Source organism: Bos indicus x Bos taurus, unplaced genomic scaffold, assembly GCF_003369695.1.
Source record: "Bos indicus x Bos taurus breed Angus x Brahman F1 hybrid unplaced genomic scaffold, Bos_hybrid_MaternalHap_v2.0 tig00003786_arrow_arrow_obj, whole genome shotgun sequence".
Lineage (NCBI taxonomy): Eukaryota > Metazoa > Chordata > Mammalia > Artiodactyla > Bovidae > Bos > Bos indicus x Bos taurus.
Window position 1 is genome coordinate 12069 of NW_020867741.1, and position 20969 is coordinate 33037.

At 44.3% G+C, this 20969-nt stretch overlaps 1 protein-coding gene across 1 annotated transcript; it reads right to left on the reverse strand.

The window, feature by feature from the left end:
- Window positions 1–17537: 17537 nt before the first annotated feature.
- On the reverse strand, window positions 17538–20536 carry LOC113889155 (X antigen family member 5-like; the record flags this gene model as incomplete). Its single annotated transcript, XM_027535969.1, has 3 exons — window positions 17538–17649; window positions 19891–20016; window positions 20420–20536. Coding segments are annotated over 3 exons (266 nt in total), but the record flags the coding sequence as incomplete, so codon positions are not given.
- Window positions 20537–20969: the final 433 nt, after the last annotated feature.

Here is a 20969-nt window from a genome sequence, read left to right on the forward strand (position 1 = left end):
TTCCACTTCAGTTCAGTTCAGTCACTCAGCCGTGTCTGCGTCTTTGTGACCCCTTGAACCGTGGGTAGCCCATCCCCTCTCCAGCGGATCTTCCCAACCCAGGACTCAGACCAGGGTCTCCTGCATTGCAGGAGGATTCTTTCACAGCTGAGCTATCAGGGATTGAAACATTTCACATTGTTGTTCAGTGGCTCAGTTGCGTCCAACTCTTTAAAACCTTGTGGACTGCAGCATGCCAGGTTTTCCTGTCCTTCACTATATCCCAGAGTTTGCTCAAACCCGTGTCCATTGAGGCAATGATGCCATCCAACCATCTCATCCTCTGTTGGTCCCTTTTCCTCCTGCCCTCAATCTTCCCCAGCAGCAGGGTCTTTTCCAATGAGTCGGCTCTTCACATCAGGTAGCCACAATATTGGAGTTTCAGCTTCAACATCAGTCCTTCCAATGAACACCCAGGAATGATTTCCTTTAGGATGGACTAGTTGGATCTCCTTGCAGTCCAAGGGACTCTCAAGAGTCTTCTTCAACACCACAGCTCAAATGCACCAATTCTTTGGCACTCAGCTTTCTTTATAGTCCAACTCTCATATCCATACATGACCACTGGAAAAACCATAGCCTTGACTAGATGGACCCTTGTTGACAAAGTAATGTCTCTGCTTTTTAAGATGCTGTCTAGTTTGGTCAAAACTTTCCTTCCAAGGAGTAAGCATCTTTTACTTTCATGGCTGCAGTCACCATCTGCAGTGATTTTGGAGCCCAAAAAAATAAAGTCTGTCACTGTTTCCCCTGATTTCCCATCTATTTCCCATGAGATGATGGGACCAGATGCCATCATCTTAGTTTTCTGAATGTTGAGCTTTGAGCCAAATTATTCACTCTCCTCTTTCACTTTCATCAAGAGGCTCTTTAGTTCTTCTTCACCTTCTGCAATAAGGGTGGTGTCGTCTGCATATCTGAGGTTATTGATATTTCTCCTGGCAATCCTGATCCCAGCTTGTGCTTCCTCCAGCCCATTGTTTCTCATGATGTACTCTGCATATAAGTTCAATAAGCAGGATGACAATATACAGCCTTGATGTACTCCTTTTCCTATTTGGAACAAGTCTGTTGTTCCATGTCCAGTTCTAACTGTTGCTTCCTGACCTGCATGCAGGTTTCTCAAGAGGCAGGTCCGGTGGTCTGGTATTCCCATCTCTCTCAGAATTTTCTACAGTTTATTGTGATCCACACAGTCAAAGGCTTTGGCATAGTCAATAAAGCAGAAATAGATGTTTGTCTGGAACTCTCTTGCTTGTTCCATGATCCAGTGGATGTTGGCAATTTGATCTCTGGTTCCTCTGCCTTTTCTAAAACCAGCTTGTACATCTGGAAGTTCGCAGTTCACGTATTGCTCAAACCTGGCTTGGAGAATTTTGAGCATTATTTTACTAGCGTGTGGGATGAGTGTGATTGTGCGGTAGTTTGAGCATTCTTTAGCATTGCCTTTCTTTGGGATTGGAATGAAAACTGGCCTTTTCCAGTCCTGTGGCCACTGCTGAGATTTCCAAATTTGCTTACATATTGAGAGCAACACTTTCACAGCATCATTTTTAGGATTTTAAATAGCTCAACTGGAATTCCATCAACTCCACTAGCTTTGTTCATATTGATGCTTTCTAAGGCCCACTTGACTTCACATTCCAGGATGTCTGGCTCTAGGTGAGTGATCACACCATCGTAATTATCTAGGTTGTGAAGCATAGTTAATGAATTTTTTCCTGGAATTCCTTTGCGTTTTCTACGATCCATGGATGTTGGCAGTTGGATCTCTGGTTCCTCTGCCTTTTCTGAATCCACGTTGTACATCTGGTACTTGTTTGTTCACATACTATTGAATCCTAACATGATGGATTTTGAGAATGACCTGGCTAGCATCTGAAATGGGTGCAGTTGTGCAGTAGTTTGAACATTCCTTGGCATGACCCTTCTTTGCATTGGAATGAAAACTGACCTTTCCAGTCCTGTGGCCACTGCGGAGTTTTCCAAATTTGCTGGCATATTCAGTGCAGCACTTTAACAGTGACATCTTTTAGCATTTGAAATAGCCAGGATTCCGTCAACTCCACCAGCTTTGTTCACAGTAATGTTTCCTAAGGCCCACTTGACTTCACACTCCAGTATGTTTCACGTTATTTCACATTGGCACAACCAAATTCATCAAAAATTGTGAACTTGTGTTTCAGAAGCCACAACAATTCATACTCAATGTGGGTGCCAAAAACCTTGAGGCCCAAAGTAAGGTCTAAACATTGAAAATACCTACATTCCTTTAAAGACAGGCGTTTACACTTTGAAGTGAAGCCAGGTGACTCCTGAGTCCCAGATCACGGAGCTGCTGGGCTGGAGGTGTGGCTGAAACTGAGGCGGCCGCACCTTGAGGCCCTCGCCCTGTGTGGAGAGAGGGCCTGCCCCAAGGACGAGAAGAACAAGACCCTCAGGGGTCTCACAGTCTAGCAGGGATGCAGGCACATTGCTTCAGGCACCAAATATTCATTGAGGCTTTTCCTGGCTCTCTGTGGTGGATACAAGTGGCCAGCCCACAGAAATCCCTGTGCTGGACTTACTCTCCCCAAAGGGGAAGGGGTAGGGGTAGGAGGCACCCTACCTCATAACAACCCAGGACATTCTACAGTGCATTAGAAGGGGCTGGTGCTGTGATCAGATACACAGTGTAAGTCCTGTAAGGGACTGCTACTGTGGGCACCAAGGGGGAAAGCTGCAAGTCACAGTATTGAACAGAGTAACCAGGGCGGGCTTCATTGAGGTGCTGATATTTTAACAAAGACTTGAAGGGGGAAAGGAGTCAGCACAGCAGACATCTGGAGTCAGGATATTGCAGAAGAGGGAACAGTGGGGATAAATGTGGGGGGCAGACACTGCCAGGAGGCCAGGGCAGCTGGGAGCAGGGAGTGAGAGTTGAACAGAAAGCGGGGACTATATACCGCGGCACTGGGTAAGCGTCTTCTCTGTCGGCGAACCAACAGGGACAAACAGGGGTCATAGGTGCTGATGGACATGCCTGTGCCAGGCCTGTGAGGGAGGCAGAGGCAGGACAGGGGGAAAGAGCAGAGACAGCTGAGGTGGGGCAAGCAAGGAGTGAGGAGGATGCATGAGGGGCAGCTCCGAGTGAGGCTGACGGCCTCCCCTGGACTCGACACGCCTTTCCTACCTGTACTGGTGTCCCCGCCTCCATAGACGCCTGTGCTCCAGGCACAGTGTCAGAGACTCCACTAGCAGCCTGAGTTCATTCAACTGTCCATCGTCTGAACACATAGTTGCGGGGCCTACATTGCCACTTGGTCCTTGGGAAACGTTCAGTGGCCTGAATGGTGCTCTCAGGATCTTGACCCCAGTTCCACTGTGAGGCTACAACTGTGGCTGATGGGGCAACAGAGTGACCCACACATGTGTAATGAATCTTCAAGCTGCTTTGATCAGGAGTTTCCAGAATTAGGGGTCATATGAAATATGCACCCCAATCCCCACCCCAAAAGGGAAGAGAATCTGATTCCACAGATGTCCTGCTTACTCCATTCTCCTGTGTCATTATTAACACAAAAGTAACTGGTCCACGAAGAGCTACGCTTTATTGACTGAGAATTTACCTTGAGTCCTGGTGCTTCGTTCATTCAGGAAGTAGTTCTAATCAGGGACCAGACACTATGTCTCCTCCTACTGCGGCTGGATTGGTTAGGGATGATCGGGACTGTCCCCTGCAAGGAGATGACTGCCACATGCTGTGTGAGAAAAGCGATGGCAGGATTTAAATTATAGAACTCTGGGAACACAGAAGAGAGCATCTGACCCCTTCCATATGTCCAGGGGTGGGATGTGGTGTGGGTCCCTAGTCAGGACACATTCTTCGGGGGACGGGGAGATTTCTTGAGGTGGCACTTTGACCTTCCACAGTTTACACACACACGAGCAGAAGAGCACAGACCTGGACACAGGTGGAGCCAGACAGACTTTCATTCCCAGTTGTCTCCAGAGCACCATAGCAGCTGGGTCGTCTCCAGCGCTGTCTTACAGCCACTAAAAACACTTCCTGTGCTTTGGCGTGCCTCCCGATTCCTTATACCTGATAAATAGAGTGAGACTGGTGGAGACATAACTGGGGTGGGGGCTGGTTGCAAAGCCTCTCTGATATGGCAGAGTGCCTCCCCACCAGGGAAGTTAAAGTCCTGCTGGGTGTTGCCTCTGGAGCAACCCTTTCCTACCAGTAGACTCCAGTTTCTTGGCTGCAAGGCAGCTCCTCCTAAGGCGCACACAAAGGGGCTTAGGACATTTCAGGGTGGCTTTGCCCTACTGGGTACGCGTGTTTCACAAGCGGAAAGGAGATTGGGACACTGATGCCTTTCCTCTCATGGAACAACATCTGCATCTCGGTAACTGAAACACAAGCCACGCGTGTTATTGTGACTGCAGAGAAGAGTGGCTTTCCACTCAAGAGAAAGTAGGGCGTGACTCCCAGATCCAGCTTTTACTGCATCAGCCACCTAAGCTCTTTCAGCTTGCTTTCTTGTCTATGAGAAGGCCTGGGTTCATCCATACTCCCCTGGGTCTGAGGGGAATAAAACCACACATACCTGGCTCCCACAAGCTCCATAAGTAGGCTCCAGGTGAGTCATTGACACTGCCCCCACTCCCCGTTACGGACACATCAGTGGGGAGGGTGGCATGCCAGAGCCCCTGAGAGTCTACTCCATCCTCTGGCTGGGGTGGGGCTTGGGGTGGGGTGGTGGAACTGGTGCCATGTCCAACCATTTAATTGGCTTTACATACCACAGGCACACACTTCATTTCATATTTAGGTGTGTTCTGCTCAGAGGAATTGTATTGAAGGAAGTCAGTCATCACAGTTGAATCTGTAGCAAGTAGAAGCAGCAGTGGGGTCTCTCCCTCCACTGGCCATCGCAGGAACTGGCAGTTTATTCCATGGGTTGATGGCAACAGGTGGAGACACCTGAGGAGTTGCAAGAAGGTGCTGTGACATTCCCTAGGAGTGTCCCCATACTGAGCTGGCAGCTCATCCTTGCCTCCCTGATGACCACAGGGACTAGTAAATCAAACTCCTGCACAGGGAGGACGTGTCAATATACTTCATCTTGTCCTAACAGGAACTCAACACTATAGAGTAAAAAATAGTGAAAATCTCATCAATGCACAGTGCGTGGGTAGGGCAGCTCAAGTCCTGTTCCGTGTACTGGGTCACAGACACCGTAAAGTGACATTTTGAAATTTCCATGCTTTGGCTTATCCCTGCTCACTGTGAAGCAGGTGGTCACCCTGGATCCCTTTATGCTTCTAACGCTGTGAGCAAATTCAAAAGGCCATATTCAAAGAACAACGGGCCCATATAAAGCAAGAGGAGAGCTATTCTGTCTGTATCCTATTCTTAGCAAGGAAGCCTTTCCCAGACAAACTCTGCCATCAGATTGCATTTGTTATCAGCTCATCGTGCACCGGGGATTCATACTGAAATCTTCACCACCTTCCATTTGGTAAAAATATCAAAACTGTTAACTGTGACTTTTCTCCCAGGTTCTCCCCAGGAAAAACGGAAACTGCTCTACCCAGCCTGGCAGCTGAACCTAAGAAGGAATCAGGCAGATGAGGAGGGAGAAAGGGCATGTAAGATGGAGGCAAAGGCAGGAGTGAGATTGTGAATTCGGTGGGTGGGGAGGGGAAGAGAGGGGACAGGGGGTGGCTAGGGAGTAGGAGTGTGAGCACACCGGCCATCGGATGAACAGAGAGAGGTCTGGGTGGCTGGAATATCAAGTGGGGCGTGGAGCAGAAGGAGGGTGTCTGGTGAACATAGGGCATTTGGGGGAAGACAAGACCTGCTGTGCCTAGTCCAGAGGCTGTACAGTATCCTAAGAGCAGCAGGCATCCCGTGAAGAGTTTTGAACAGGGGTGTCATGCCCAGATTGCACTGAAGAAAGCTTCCCTTCCTCAGGCAGCAGGACAGACCATGTGTTGGATAGCATCAGGATTGCTGGTGCTTGTCAAGGAGAGAGATGAGGGTGACCTGGCCTAGGGAACTCACTGTGCTGATGGAGAGAAGGAACAGGATCTTACTTAGACTTAGGAGGCCGAGAGGTGAGGGTTGATGATTGAGAGTGTGGTGAGAGAGAGGCAGCAAGCAAGGATGGCTTTAAGCATCTCTGGCCTAAGCAGCTGGGGAGATGGCTGCCTTGCACTGAGTCAGGGGACAGAAAAGGAGGTACAGCTGTGTGGGGAGCGGGGGTTGGGGGGGATGGCTGCAGTTGGGCATGTTGAATATTCCTTGCCTGGGGGACTCAAACACTTACTATCAGAATGACTTGGGGGAGCTGACCTAACTTCTCTGTGCCCATGATGCCTCATCTGTGATGGGGCAATGAGGCTAAGAATTAGAAAAAAGACTAATTTCCTGTTTCATTGCTTTAGTCTAGGACAACGTTCTCCTTTTACAAACAAGTGCTGTCTTACTGTCAGGTATTCCTTCAGTAAAATGGGAATGTATCTGCTTACCCATATATCTGCTTGGTTTTACATATCTGCTTTGTGTATTTCCACCATGTGGTATGTATTGTCAACCGTAAAGAGAAATAAACTCAAAGGAATAAGTGTTTCTTGTCACATGCATGCAGAAAGGCAGTCCATCAGCCTGTCTCTCAGAGAAACAGCCCCCTTTAGAACCTCCTACTGTAGCTCCTCACTCCCTCCAGGGGGTGGGTAGAGGCCTGTGGGACCCAGCGTGTCTTTCACTTCTCTTCCCTGTGAAGGCATCTCCAGTGTCCCATAAGTTGCCCAGCACTTGTTGAGTGCAGTCTCCCTGCAGCCCTGTCAGTTGACTAGGGGAGTCTGTAGTCAGGAAGAGAGTGCTGAGCCTGATGTGTGGATCTGGAAACCATCACCCTGTGGTGCTGAGCTGGGAGGTGATGAAGCCACAGACATCTAGATTTGAATCAAGGTCCCACCACTTATTCCTTCTGTGACCGTGGGCAAGTTACTTACAGACTGCGTGACTTAGTTTCCTGAATTGAAGAGGATGATGATCCTATTCTGCGATAATGACTCCTTTTTGCTGCCTTCATTTAGATTACCAAAAAAAAAAAAAAAAAAAAAAGCCTTTTGAGACCTATACAGTGATGTTCAAGTGTCGATTATTTCCAGAGTAAAAACGGAACCTATCAACAAAGATATGAAAAGATGCCTAACGTCACTCATCGTTAGAAAAATGCAAATCAGAGCCACAATTAGGTATCTAGTCACAGCGGTCAGAATGGTCATCATTGGAAAGCTACACACAATAAATGTTGGAGTGGATGTGGAGAAAAGGGAATCCTCCTGTACTGTTTGTGAGAATGAATGCTGATACAGCCACTATGGACAACAGTATGGAGGTTTCCTTTAAATCTGGGAATAAAACTACCACGTGTAGTGGTGTGCTTAGTTGCTCAGCTGTGTCCGTCTCTTTGCAACCCCATGGACTGTAGTCCATATACTCTGCCCATGGGGATTCCACAGGCAAGAATACCGAGGTGGGTTGTCATGCCCTCCTCCAGGGGATCTTCCCAACCCAGGGACCGAAGCTGGTCTCCCGCAGTGCCAGCAGATCCATTACTGTCTGAGCCACCAGGGAAGCCCATAAATACTGGAGTGGCTAGCCTATCGATTCTCCAGGGGGTCTACCCAACCCAGGATTTGAACTGGGTTCTCCCACATTGCACATGGATTCTCTACCAGCTGAGCTACCACGGAAGCCCATAAAACTACCATATGATGCAGAAATCACACTCTTGGGTATACGCCCTGAGAAAACTATAATTCAGAAAGACACATGTACCCAAATGTTCCTTGCACCAGTATCTACAATATCCACGACATGGAAGAAACATAGATGTCTGTCAATGAATGGAGAAAGATGTTGTGGTACATGTATACAATGGACTGTTCATCAGTTACAAAAGGGGACGAATTTGAGTCATTTCTATTGAATTGGATGAAGCTAAAGCCTGTTATACAGCGTGAAATAAATCAGAAAAACAAATATCCTACATCAACACACATATGTGAAATTTAGAAAAACGGCACTGATGAACCTATTTGCAGGGCAAGATTAGAGTCTCAGACATGGACAAGAGAATTATGGACACAGCAGGCAAGGAGAGGATGGATTGAATTGAGAGTATAGCACTGAAATATACAGATTACCATGTGTAAAATAGGTAGCTAGTGGCAAGCTTCTGTATAGCACCGGAAGCTTAATTTGGTACTCCGTAATGATCTAGAGGGGTGGGGTTCGGGGGTGGAAGACAAGTTCAAGAGGGAGGGGATATATGTATACACTTATAGCTGATTCACCCTTGTCCTACAGCAAAAATTAGCACAACATTTAAAGCAAGCATAATCCAGTTTTAAAAGGAGAGGGGTGTTCGAACCTCTCTGCCTTTATACTTATCTACTGGGACCGGCATGAAAGATGCTCATATTTACCATGCTGACAAAGTTCAACTTCACCTGAGCTGTTAAGAAAAGCCACAGTAAAGAAATCTCTGCAGACTTTCATGTCCCCAAAATGACTTAATGCAAACACCACCCTTCCCCGTCGGACTTCGGTAAGACTCATCCAAAGTACCCAGTGACTCCTGGGTTTACCTACCACAAGGTCAAGTACAGACCTTCCTCCTTGTCATTAAAGGGCAGACACAGACCATCCAACTCCTTGTTTTCTGTCTCATGACTAGCAACGGAGATTAAAAGTCAGTTCTCCTGAAACTAGCTAGTCACAAAGATAATCATTTCCTCTTCTGTCGACGGGATTTCCCCCTAAATGTTTTCCCCCCTGCAAAGGTCCCCACTGTCACTTCTCTACTACTCTCTGTGGAATGAAGTACAGTGCAAAACCACCTTGCTGGCAGTCTGATCTTCAGGGCTGTGGTGCTCTCCCAATTGCAATCGGTAGAAATACAGCCAGTGTCTCTAATAGTTTGCTTTTACTCTTTCCTAGTGTGTTACTAGTAACAATTGGTAGAAAAACATGCAAGTAACAGGAGCTGCTCCTCACGTGGACAGGCGACAACACAAATTACCAGGCATCAGGGAGAAGCCCCCGCCTTCCGATCCCAAGAGCCGACCATCACCAGCTGTCATCTGTGTGGAAGGAAACTTCCTGCGACTCTGGCAAGGATGGTCCCTCCTAGCCTCCAAGCTGCTGGGAGAGGACCTCCGGGCACGCGGTCGAGAGGACCCGGCACTAACTCCTCTTCTCCGAATCCCCCCCGCCCTACTGCCATCGTCCCCGTGGAGGAACCTACTTGTCTTCAGGCCATTCCAGGCTCCCTCTCAATCCACTACAACCCAGGGAATACGCAGGAAGATCCTTCTATAAGGAAGGGAAGGGTAAATGTCCCATCTTTGTGACGTCAAAACCAGGCCTGCCAACTCCTCACCCCTGAAGGGTGGGTAGGCTCTGTAGGACGCTGGAGGACTCCTCTTGGCGGTCTTTACCCTTCTATTCCACACACACTAAGGATGGGAGTCCGACCGCCGCCCACTCCCGGCTTCTTGCACGGGCAGAGGATGGGAGGCACTGCATTGGCGTCCTGCTGTTGAGAACCTGATCCTGACAAGGAATGTGTGACAGCGAGGGGTAGAGAGAGGGACAGACACGCAGAGGAAGACATCTATCTCTCTAGGACCAACCAGGTGTGCCTTAGTGTCACAGGACCAGAATCCTCTTTAGCCAAGTGGGATCCGTGTTTTCTCAGAACAGTTATTTTCCCCAGATGCCCCACCACTTCAGTAGCAGATGGCGGTTGGACAGTTTTCAGTTGAGTTCAGTTGCTCAGTCGTATCCGACTCTTGGCGACCCCATGGACAGCAGCACCCCAGGCTTCCCTATCCATTATCAACTCGCGGATCCTACTCAAACTCATGTCCATCCCGTCGGTGACTCCATCCAACCATCTCATCCTCTGTTGTCCCCTTCTCCTCCTGCCTTCAATCTTTCCCAGCGTCAGAGTCTTTTCCAATGAGCTGGTTCTTCTCATCAGGTGGCCCAAAGTATTGCAGTTTCAGTTTCAGCATCAGGCCTTCCAATGAATATTCAGGACTGATTTGCTCTAGAATGGACTGGCTGGATCTCCCTGCAGTCCAAGGGACTCTCAAGTCTTTTCCAACACCACAGCTCAAAAGCATCAATTCTTCGGCATTCAGCTTTCTTTATAGTCCAACTCTCACATCCATACATGACTACTGGAAAAAACCAAAGCTTTGACTAGACGGACCTTTGTTGGTAAAGTAATGTCTCTGCTTTTTAATATGCGGTCTAAGTTAGTCATAGCTTTTCTTCCGATGAGAAAGTGTCTTTTAATTTCATGGCTGCAGTCAACATCTGCAGTGATTTTCAAGTCCAAAAAATAAAGTCTCTCACTGTTTCCATTGTCTCCCCATCTATTTGCCATGAAGTGATGGGACCGGATGCCATGATCGTAGTTTTCTGAATGTTGAGTTTTAAGCCAGCTTTTTCACTCTCTTCTTTTACTTTCATCAAGAGGCTCTTTAGTTCTTCTTCACTTTCTGCCATAAGGGTGGTGTATTTTTCACTCTCCTCTTTCAAGTTCATCAAGGGGCTCTTTAGTTCTTCTTCGCTTTCTGTCACAAGGGTGGTGTCATCTTCATATCCGAGGTTATTGATATTTCTCCCAGCAATCTTGATTCCAGCTTATGGTTCATGCAACCAGGCATTTCACATGATGTACTCTGCATATAAGTTACATAAGCAGGGTGACAATATATAGCCTTAATGTACTTGAGAAACCCATGAAGATTATGGGCAGTCTGTATGTGACTTATTTCTCTTTCTCTCTTTGCAGATTGCCATTTTAAACTGATATCGAAACATCCTATGGACATTAGTCGCTGACCAGGATAAGTGGGCTCAAATCGTTGTTCACCAGGTTCAGAAGTAGGCTCTTTCCTTGGCATCAGCTTCCTCCTCGCCTCCTGTCTCACGTCACAAAATGAGACAAAATAATGAAGTATTTTCAAGGGAAATGATTTTCCCATATTGAAATCATCACAGGTGTTCTTTCTCAAGAGCGTGTGAGTTAGACCTTGATGTGACATAGGAATAAGTACATACTTGTAATAGGCTCCTTGAGTCCTGCCTTGGTGTGCAATGCCTTTGAAAACTTTTATCTCCTGAATCGACCAGTAGCAGTGCATAGTAATTTAAAAAGGAAGGCATCTTTGGTTGTCTGGTTTCCTGGAGCACAGCTGATCCTGGGCAGTAGACCTCTGCTGTGCTCAGAAATTTGGATATATGATTAGTTAGGGGTTTCTATTTGTATTTAGATTGTTGTTGATTAGTCCCTAAGTCATGTCCCATTCTTTTGTGATCCCATGGACTGTACCCACCAGACTTCTCTGTCCATGGGATTTCCCAGGCCAGAATACTGGAGTGGGTCGCCATTTCCTTTTTCAGGGAATCTTCATGACCCAGGGATCAAACCCCAGTCTCCTGCATTAGCAGGTGGATTCTTTACCACTGAGCCACCAGGAAAGCCCTTGTATTTCTGATACCATTGCCTTATATTTGACACACCTCTATTGGCTGTATTACATACGTCTATGCTCCTGTGTGTTAAGGTTGCTTTGCTTGTTTGTTTTGTCAGAAACAGAAAAGTGAAGTGGCATTGCTTGCTTAAGTCTCTCAGGGAACCAGCAACAGTAAAAATGTATTTAAAAAAGTATTTCCATATCTTAAGGAGATGAATTTCCACATCTCCCTATGAAGGGGTTTAGTCTCCTGCCTAGAACGTACTGACATTGAATGAACTCTTTCATGAGTGGTCATTTTAGGAAAGAAGTGGTTCTACTCTTTTTAAGTGATTATTGGCTACATTTAAAATTATGCTTGAGATTGTGTGAAATAGTTAAGTAAAACTACAGATCCCAGTGATCCATTTTCTTTACGCTGCATGCGGATGCAATACAAACTCAGTGCAAACAATGAGTTTGGGTAGAGCCAACATGCCCTGCACGGACATTTTGTTTATAAAGTGGACAGACTGGATGTGCTAACAGGAAAGCTACACTTTGTTCAGAAGATTATTTATCTAATAAAGGAGGACCTAGAGCCAAGGGAATGTGTAACGTGGTGATTGTGAGCTAAAATAGGTGACAACATTGAGAGAGTGGTATTATGAATAGCGCAGAAACCTTCACATTTCAACCCACACAGATGAAAAATGGTCAGGACCACTACCAAACAGTGTGACCTTGAGTAAGATGCTCACCCTCTCTGATCCTTGGTTCCCATGTCTGCAAGTGGGGACAATAATATTATATGTTATCCCACCCCCAGGCGAAGCCCATTCCTGACCCTCTGATCCCAGCCTCCGCTGGCTCCTGAGGCCAAGGCTCTCATCACACTTGTTTCACCATTTGTCGGACAGGAGTGTCTAGTGTCCATCCCTTCCCACTTGGCTTCCCATTTATTCTATATCTTGGACAATCCGTTACCTCCTGAGACTGAGTTCTGTCCTAGGCTATGGCTGTTTTCAGCACTGTGCTGAGGGCATTGATGACCAGGTGGGCGCTGGGGGGATACTTGTTGGATGAATACAGCTCGGACAGCCAGGCTACTTTATTTCATGGGTGAGAGGTGTAGCTTCCACTCATCCTGCCATTAGCAGGATGGACGCTTTGAACCTGCTGATCAGTGTCCTGGGCAAGTCCACAGGAGCCCTGTCACTCTGCTCTCCTCTCTTCCTCTTGCTTCCATAGCTTCTTTTACTCCGTACCTTTCCTGTGCCCTCCTCTGTGCTCCCACTGCTCTCCGTGTATATGTACACTGTGCTTGAGCCCATCCATTCCCCTGATTTCATGTTGTGTGTTGTCAGTTACCTTTCTGATTAGGTTCTTTGAGCAGTTTTCTCTTTACTCACAGTCCAAGGTAGATGCCGCAGTACAGTAAGCATCATGGGTCTCCTTTTATTCTTTTTCTTTCATTTTCTCCTTTTTTTTCTTCCTTTTTTCCCTTTTATGAGGAAACAATACAGTGTGTGGGTACGGACACTAGCTCTGATTCTAGACAACTTCCTTGCACCCAGTTCTCCCACTTGTTATCATCACACCTTGAGAAATTAAATTGGCTCACTGTGCCATAGCAGCCTCACCTGAAAACGGGTGAATTATTCTGAATAATGACATGAACTGAGCAAATTGTATTTGTGAGTATGGAATGACGTTAGTAGCGATGTGCTGGAATATTCCCTGGTGTAACAACTACTGAGCTTCAAGGTCACATTAAACATCTGTGTCCAGCCCTAGAGGCTCCTTCCTTCTCAGCCACAGTCCTCGAGCTTTTTCCTCACAGCTAGACGAACCCTCACCAAGAGGCTGGCTTTTCTGCTACACCTGTTCCACCTGGAAACCACTCACAGACTTCATCTTCTGTTGCGTGCATCATTCTGTTCCTGGTAATGTTGTCCTCAGATGGATTGAGGCTCCTCCTATTGCAAGGGGATGCCCAGTGTTCTTGCCTGGAGAATCCCAGGGTCGGGGGAGCCTGGTGGGCTTCCGTCTCTGGGGTCGCACAGAGTCGGACACGACTGACGCGACTTAGCAGCAGCAGCAGCAGAAGCTGCCAGAGCCCCACTCCAAGCAGGGCGAAGAAGCTTTCTGTGTCTGTCAGTGGTAAAGGCCTAGACTTAAGTCTTCACACACTCTGTGCCCCCTGCTTAGGTGATGATGGCTCATTAGAATGCTCATCACTCCCTCCCAGAGCTAAGACCAGGGAGCCTTCTCACGACAGTAATGGAGCACCTACCCTGGTACAGAAATGGGAGTTGGAGCTGTTTACCCCCCTCTCAATGTGTTTTCTCCCTTTGCATTCATTTGCACATTTCTTCTTGAGTCACCGAATCCAACTCCGCTCATCCCCACCTGGTAACTGTAACAAGCTGCACCTGCATCTCTATCAGGGCGGGTGCACGTACCCCCTGCACTATGTATTTTCCTTCTCTCCCTTCAGAATCTCTAGACTCCCAGACACCACCCTCAAAAGGGGCAGTGATGCAGGGGAGGTTGTGCCTCTCATCCACAGCCTGGGTCAAAGCACAGCTGTGTTATATATAACATCTTTCCCTCTTAGAATGAACCTTATCTTCTAGCTTTCCTCCTGCTTCTTGGCCACCCTGCTCACCATTTTGCTTTGCTTTTCCCTTAGGTCCATTCCCTGTGTTTCTCCTTTGCACTTCTTTTCTGTTTATGTGTCTGTCTGGCCCACCAGTGTGATATTCCCATCATCCAGCACACATCACTGGTCTTGTTATTTCAAGCATTGCAGACACGTCCTGAGACATGCTAATAATCAGTGTGTGTGTACTCAGTGAAGGAATACTATTAATGACTGACAGGAAAAGCATCTCCTCCATGTAGGAGTCGGTATATAGGCGTCATATTTGTAGCACCATATATAGTCTTGTGTGTTGTTCCAGACACTGTAGGAGTGTGACTCTGTCTTGGTGCCCTGGTGCCCTTGCATGTCCCCACTTAGGCTACGTAGGCAAGGCTAAACTGCAAGCTGACTTGAACCTTGGCAGAGAACCTCCTGATTGCTCTTGCAGCAACGGGAGATAAGCAGCCTGATGAAGAGCTGCTATGAGGCCATTTCTCACCTGCCTCATCATCCAGCTGGAGGTGACACAAAGTTGTTACTCATCCACCTCTGGTTTCAGTTGAACATATGATCGTCTCCCTAGCCCCAGCTGAGAGTACAGCTGTGGACTTCAGAGCTGCTCAGTGCCATAGGGCACAACTGCGGGCTCCTTCCTGGCAGAGACCCACCACCTGTAGTGCCTTTACTGAGGCCTTCCAATTCAGTGGCAAACCGCGGGACTAGGGACAAGGCAACTGACACCAGGGTCATATTGCTTCTGCACTGTCTGTAAGGTAGAATCTGAATCCATTTGGGTTCATTGTCTCCTTACTGGCCAAGCCCGTAGAAGGTGACAAGCCAAACTAACAACTGCAGTGGTGCCCTGAGGCCCTGTAGCTCCTGTGCTGTGACTTAGGGACTGGCTGCCTGACTACGTGACACAGTCTGGTGTTGAGTTGTGTGATGTTGTGTGACCAGAATACTGGCTTATTTTCCTTGTCATCACACACAGCAAGGAGCACAGTTTTCACTACATATTATGATTTAGGGTAGCCTTGTCAGTCCTCATTAACAAACCAACCTTAGAATGGATGCCATGTCTGATACCAGCTATTGAATCTGCTATTGAATCAATATATTTATTTAGACAAAATATGTTTCTCAAGTCCAGTTCATTTTAAAAGTTAGCCTTATAGTCTAGTTGAAATTCAAAATCTGTATCACTTGTGAGAGAATTGTAATTGTAAAGGTAAATGTTTAAATGAAAAAATGGAGTAGAATAAGCCAAATCCATTTGCAATGTAATGCCTACTTCACATGTTATCTTGTTTATTCTTCATAACAAATATTTAGTGTAAACTTGTAAAATCCATTTTAGAAATAGGGTAACAGATCCAAAGGATGAAAATACCTTTCTCACTTTCACACAGTATGTGTCAGAGCCAGTACTGATACTCTGAGTTATGTCACGTGCTGTGCTTAGTAGCTCAGTCGTGTCCGACTCTTTGTGACCCCATGGACTGTAGTCCGTCAGGCACCTCTATCCATGGGGATTCCTCAGGCAAGAATACTGGAGTGGGTTGCCCTGGCCTCCTCCAGGGGATCTTCCCGACCCAGTGATTGAACCCAGGTCTCCAGCACTGCAGGCAGATTCTTTACCATCTGAGCCACCAGGGAAGCCCAGTTATGTCATGTCATAGCCAATGAGGAGACAGAGCAGATAAGACTCAAGTCATTTTGTCTCACGAAGTTCCCCTCATTCCTTTCCCTTTTCTTCTAGCTAGGATCTAATCTTGTCAGATAGCTCCATGACCTAGGAGCTTTTCCACATACTTTTTGGTAAGATGGGACACTCTAACTTAAGTCTCGTGGTACATTTGAACCTCCCATTTTCAGTCCTTTTGGACCTGCATTTTCATACCTCTGTAAGGGCACAACAGCTGCTATTTATAATCCCTTGTTATTCCTTAAGCAGAGTGCATTCTGAATAGGTCCTTTGTAGCAGAAATGTATTTTTTTGGTGCGTGAGGATGCAGATGGGGCCTCAGAGATGTAAGCGTTTTGTTATTATGTAATAATAAGAATAGAGAGGAATCAGACAGCTGGAGGACTTCCTGTAGCTCAAATGGTAAGAATCTGCAGGAGACCAGGGTTCGATCCCTGGGCTGGGAAGATCCTCTGGAGAAGAGAATGGCAATCCACTCCAGTATTCGTGACTGGAGAATTCCATCGACAGAGAAGCCTGGCGGGCTACAGTTCATGGGGTCCCAAAGAGTCGGACACGACTGAGTGATTCACACACACACACACACACACACACACACATACACACACACACAGGTGGAGGGCTTCTGAGATCTGGTGACTATCAAGCCAATAGAGTACGTCATGGAGAAGAAAATATGTTTGTGGCTACTCTCTCCCTGTACCCAAAAAAACTTGGAAGGCAAGTCAGAAGTGTGTGAAAGATATGGTGTGGCATTTGCCATGGAATGACAGCAGTTTTTTTCCTGTCTCCCTACAACCTTTAACAATGGCTTTGGCATTCCATTTCTCTATAGGACAATACAATCATATTAAGTTTTTAAAAAAATGTTTCCCTGTCAATGATTTCATCAGGGACACCACCATATGAGATTTGGGTGGCACATTTTGTAAACCCGTTTATTGAAGAGAAGACCAAAGGCTTTTATGCAATGTTTATGTGTAGGTATATATATATGTATGTATATGCATTAACATGTAGATTACACCTAAACAATATGTTATGACCCAATTTTTTTAACTCTAGAAGTGCAAGGGTGGTTTAAATGTATAAGGTTACCAATGCATTTCACCACACTAATAGAAAAGTGGAGGAAAAAAATTCTATGATCATCACAATTGATACATTATACATGTTTGATGAAAATTAATCTATATTCAAGATGGCAAACTAGGAATAGAATGGAACTTACTCTGATAAACTATATCTCCAAAAAACGCAACATAAAGAGGTTGAAATGGAGAAGATTTTTCATTTCCTATTGGGAAAAATGCCGATTATCACCTGCTTTAGTCAAGACTATTCTGGTTAGGTTTGTTCAATGCTGAAAAATGAGGACAGGTTTAAGGTTTAAGCCAGTAGAAACTGTTGATACTCAAATATAATAGTATATTTTTAAAGCAAAAATAATCTAGATCTAAATTTGTGGAATTAATATGCATATTTAGAGGAATTGTTGGACAGAAAATCTATATATAGACAGTCTATCTCTACATACATCCTCAACTAGACAATAAAAATCACAAAACATCGATTTTCAGTAACATTAAATAGCCAGGGATAAATTTAACAAAAATGTGCAAGTAGAAAACGAAACTTTATTTACACAACTTTAACAGTCAAATATACAAATAAGAACAGCATAAATCGTTTCAGTTTATCTTCTTTCAAGCAAATGGTTGCCCTTCACCTATAATATAAACATTAAAAAAGTTCCTCAGCAGAACTTTGATGACAGGAAAGGTATACAAAGCTCACTGCAGTTGTAGTTTTACAAAATGGACTAAAACAAGAACACTAAGGGCGACCCTTTGGCTTACCTTCAGTTAATCCTCTCAAGATTCTATAGACTTTTCAAGCATATTACCAGTATTGGTGATGTTTAGTTATTTAGTTACTGGGGTATGTTAAATAATACTTGTTTTTCTACCCTATTAGCCATTTCATCAATATTGTGAAAATATCTGAGTTCCAGATTATCCTCAGTTTTAATTCTGTAATATACTAACTGTTAGTGTCTTCTTCATATTTCTTATTATGTATACTTGGGCTCTTTCCATTTCTTCACAGTTATGTAAACTAAGAGGAGTGGACTGGCAGTTTGGGGTTGACAGATACAAACTATTACATTCAGAATGGATAAAACAACAAGGTCCTACTATATAGCACAGGGAACTATGTCCAATCTCCTGTGATAAATCACAACAGAAAAGAATATTTTAAAATGTGTGTGTGTGTGTGTGTGTATATATATATATATATTAAAAATTATGGAAACTAGCACATTGTCTTTATTTATTAATTGAGTTTATTTTCCTCTTCCTAACAATTCATACCTGTCTTTTATTAAGTATCTTTTCCTTTTTCCCTTAGGTTTATTCTGTTGCTCTTTTTCTTACCGTTTATGTTGGATGTAGGATTTTGTATTTATGTACCTTGTAATTTATATATTTTTCTTTTTAAATACCACACATATTTAGGGCTAAGATTTTTTCTATGAAAACATTTTACTCATGTTCTGTAGTTACTTGAACGTAGTCTGAAAGTTGTATTTTTGTCTAAATGTTCTAATGGAATGGAACAAAAATGTAAAGTGAAAATATTTAGAAGGCTAATACACAGTAAATTCTTCCCTAACTATGAAGTTCTTCCTTTAAAATCAGAACCATGCAATTCATTGTCAGCAATTGGGAAAACTCGTATGTGAAAGATACTAAGTTGATTACGCAGGAAGAACTAGAGTTGCAATCTTTGACCTTCAGAACTTTTTAAATTCATGTATCAAAGGAAAAATAACATACTCGATATGATAAGAGATGATTATATCATGAGGCTCAGATTTTTATTAGTTCTTTAAGAGTGAGAGTGGGATGTAGAGCAAAAACCATCATAGTATTGTAAAGTAATGATCCTCCAATTAAAATAGGCAACACCCCCGCCCCCCAAAAAATACCAAACATGGGGGCAGGTAGTGTGCTTAGCATATGTATCTTACTCACACCTGGCTTGAATATCACCGACTAAATGCACTCTCTCAACTTGATCAGCCACAGAAACAGGAAACTAGACTGTCTTTTGCCATTTTATTATTCAGTCATTGCATGCTTTACTGGGGAAAGGATTTAAAATCCAACTGTTTTTTTTTAAGAGCTAGAGAATTCAGAATTTGAGAGAATTTAACAAACATCAAGAAGAATGTTGGCTCATTTTCTTAAAAAATTAATTTATTTATTTTAATTGGAGGCCAATTACTTTACAATATTGTGGTGCTTTTTGCCATACATTGACATTGAATCAGCCACAGGTGAACATGTGTCCCCCATCAGAAAATGAAATCTCAATTCCCCTGTTATAATTTGACTCAAGATGATATTTTATGATAAATAAATCATAAAAAACAGAGTATTCTTGTATGCATTCCATCGAAGAGAATCAGAGAACGCAAAAATTAGCATTGAAAACTTAGCATTTTAGTGTATCTGTTCTGAATTCACAACTTATATGAGTAAACTTGAGTTTAGAAGTTAACGGATTTCACAGAATCACACATGTTATGTTAAAGCTTGTACTAGAACCTACTTGAATGCCTGAGCATATTTCATATAAACTGATATTTATTACAAATGCATGCCATATTTGCTACAAGCAGAAATTATAAAAGAACCTGAAAATTATTAGCTGTTGCTTAAAATACTAATACAACAGAAGAAAACGGTTCCCTATTTTCAATTCGATATGGCTTTGATCCTCTCTGTTTCTTTATTTGAAAGTCTGTAAGTCAGGCACTCAGGCATCTGGGGTCTGAACTATCTTGAAAGACTATGTGAACTCTGTTATTAAAATAATAGTAATGTTCCCTCTATATTAGTAAAGATATAATATTCTGAAAAAACAGAAACCACATAAATTACTTTCTGAATGGATGACGTACCTGCTTCTGGCATTTCAACAGGCTCTGTATTTGATGCAACCTCCTCCCTGACATCAGGACCATCTCCACCTTTACCCCCAGTCTTTGCCTCAGCCAATTCCTGGAGATCAGTTTCCAGGTGAGAATCTTTAACAAAAATGTATCAATTCAGCTGTAAAGCATACAATATAAACAAGGGAATGATGATATGATTCCCTCAGTATTATGAATTAAAAGTCTTAGGCTAGTATGGTAAAAATGTGATGAATGAGAACCTCAGGAGCATTATTCCAGGAATGTTTTGCTGGAGAAAAAGGAAAGCAGAATTTTCCGAATGCTATCACCATTTTCCTTTCCCAGGGTTGTCCTCAGACAACTTAGGTGCCCCTTCTCTTTGTCTTGAAAACAAGGGAAAATTTGAGCGACCACACTAACCTGCAAACTATACTCTGCTCAGTTTTTTCGGAACTGTCTGAAGTCCTTTTCTAATGTTTCCTTTCCTCCTCTTACTGGTTTATGTCTTAAGACATGATGCACACATATACTTTACCTCCAGAGGCATCCTTCTCCTTCTCTTCATTATGATTCACCGGATCCTCTCCATTTACTTCCTCCTTCCCAGATGTGATATCCTGAATCTCAGCTGGCGGTTCCTCTTGTTGAGGTGCTCAACACTGGGCGGCTGGGTCCTAGTAGAGAGTGCATGCCAAAGAAAAACTTTTTGTTGTTAATACATCTAATAGCATAAATATACATAATACATAGATATATCTGAGCATAAGTAAACCCTAACAACATTTTCCCAACACAATTCTATGTACTTACTTTTAATAAAGTTACTCTTCCCACAGAGAAGAGTTAGCTCCCATAAGAGTTACCCAGAAAGACTTTGGAAGTATTTAAATCTATGTTGGATGGAAGTATGCAGTCTGTTGTAATAAGGCAGGAGGAGGGGAGTCACTGGGCACATTTCCAGGGAATTCAACAGTATACTCATAGGCAACGCCAGACTGTAATATATCTGGATCAATGTTCCTTCCTAAGACAAACTGTCACCCTTTATCAGCATGGAAGACCTTTATCACTGCATTTGTACTACT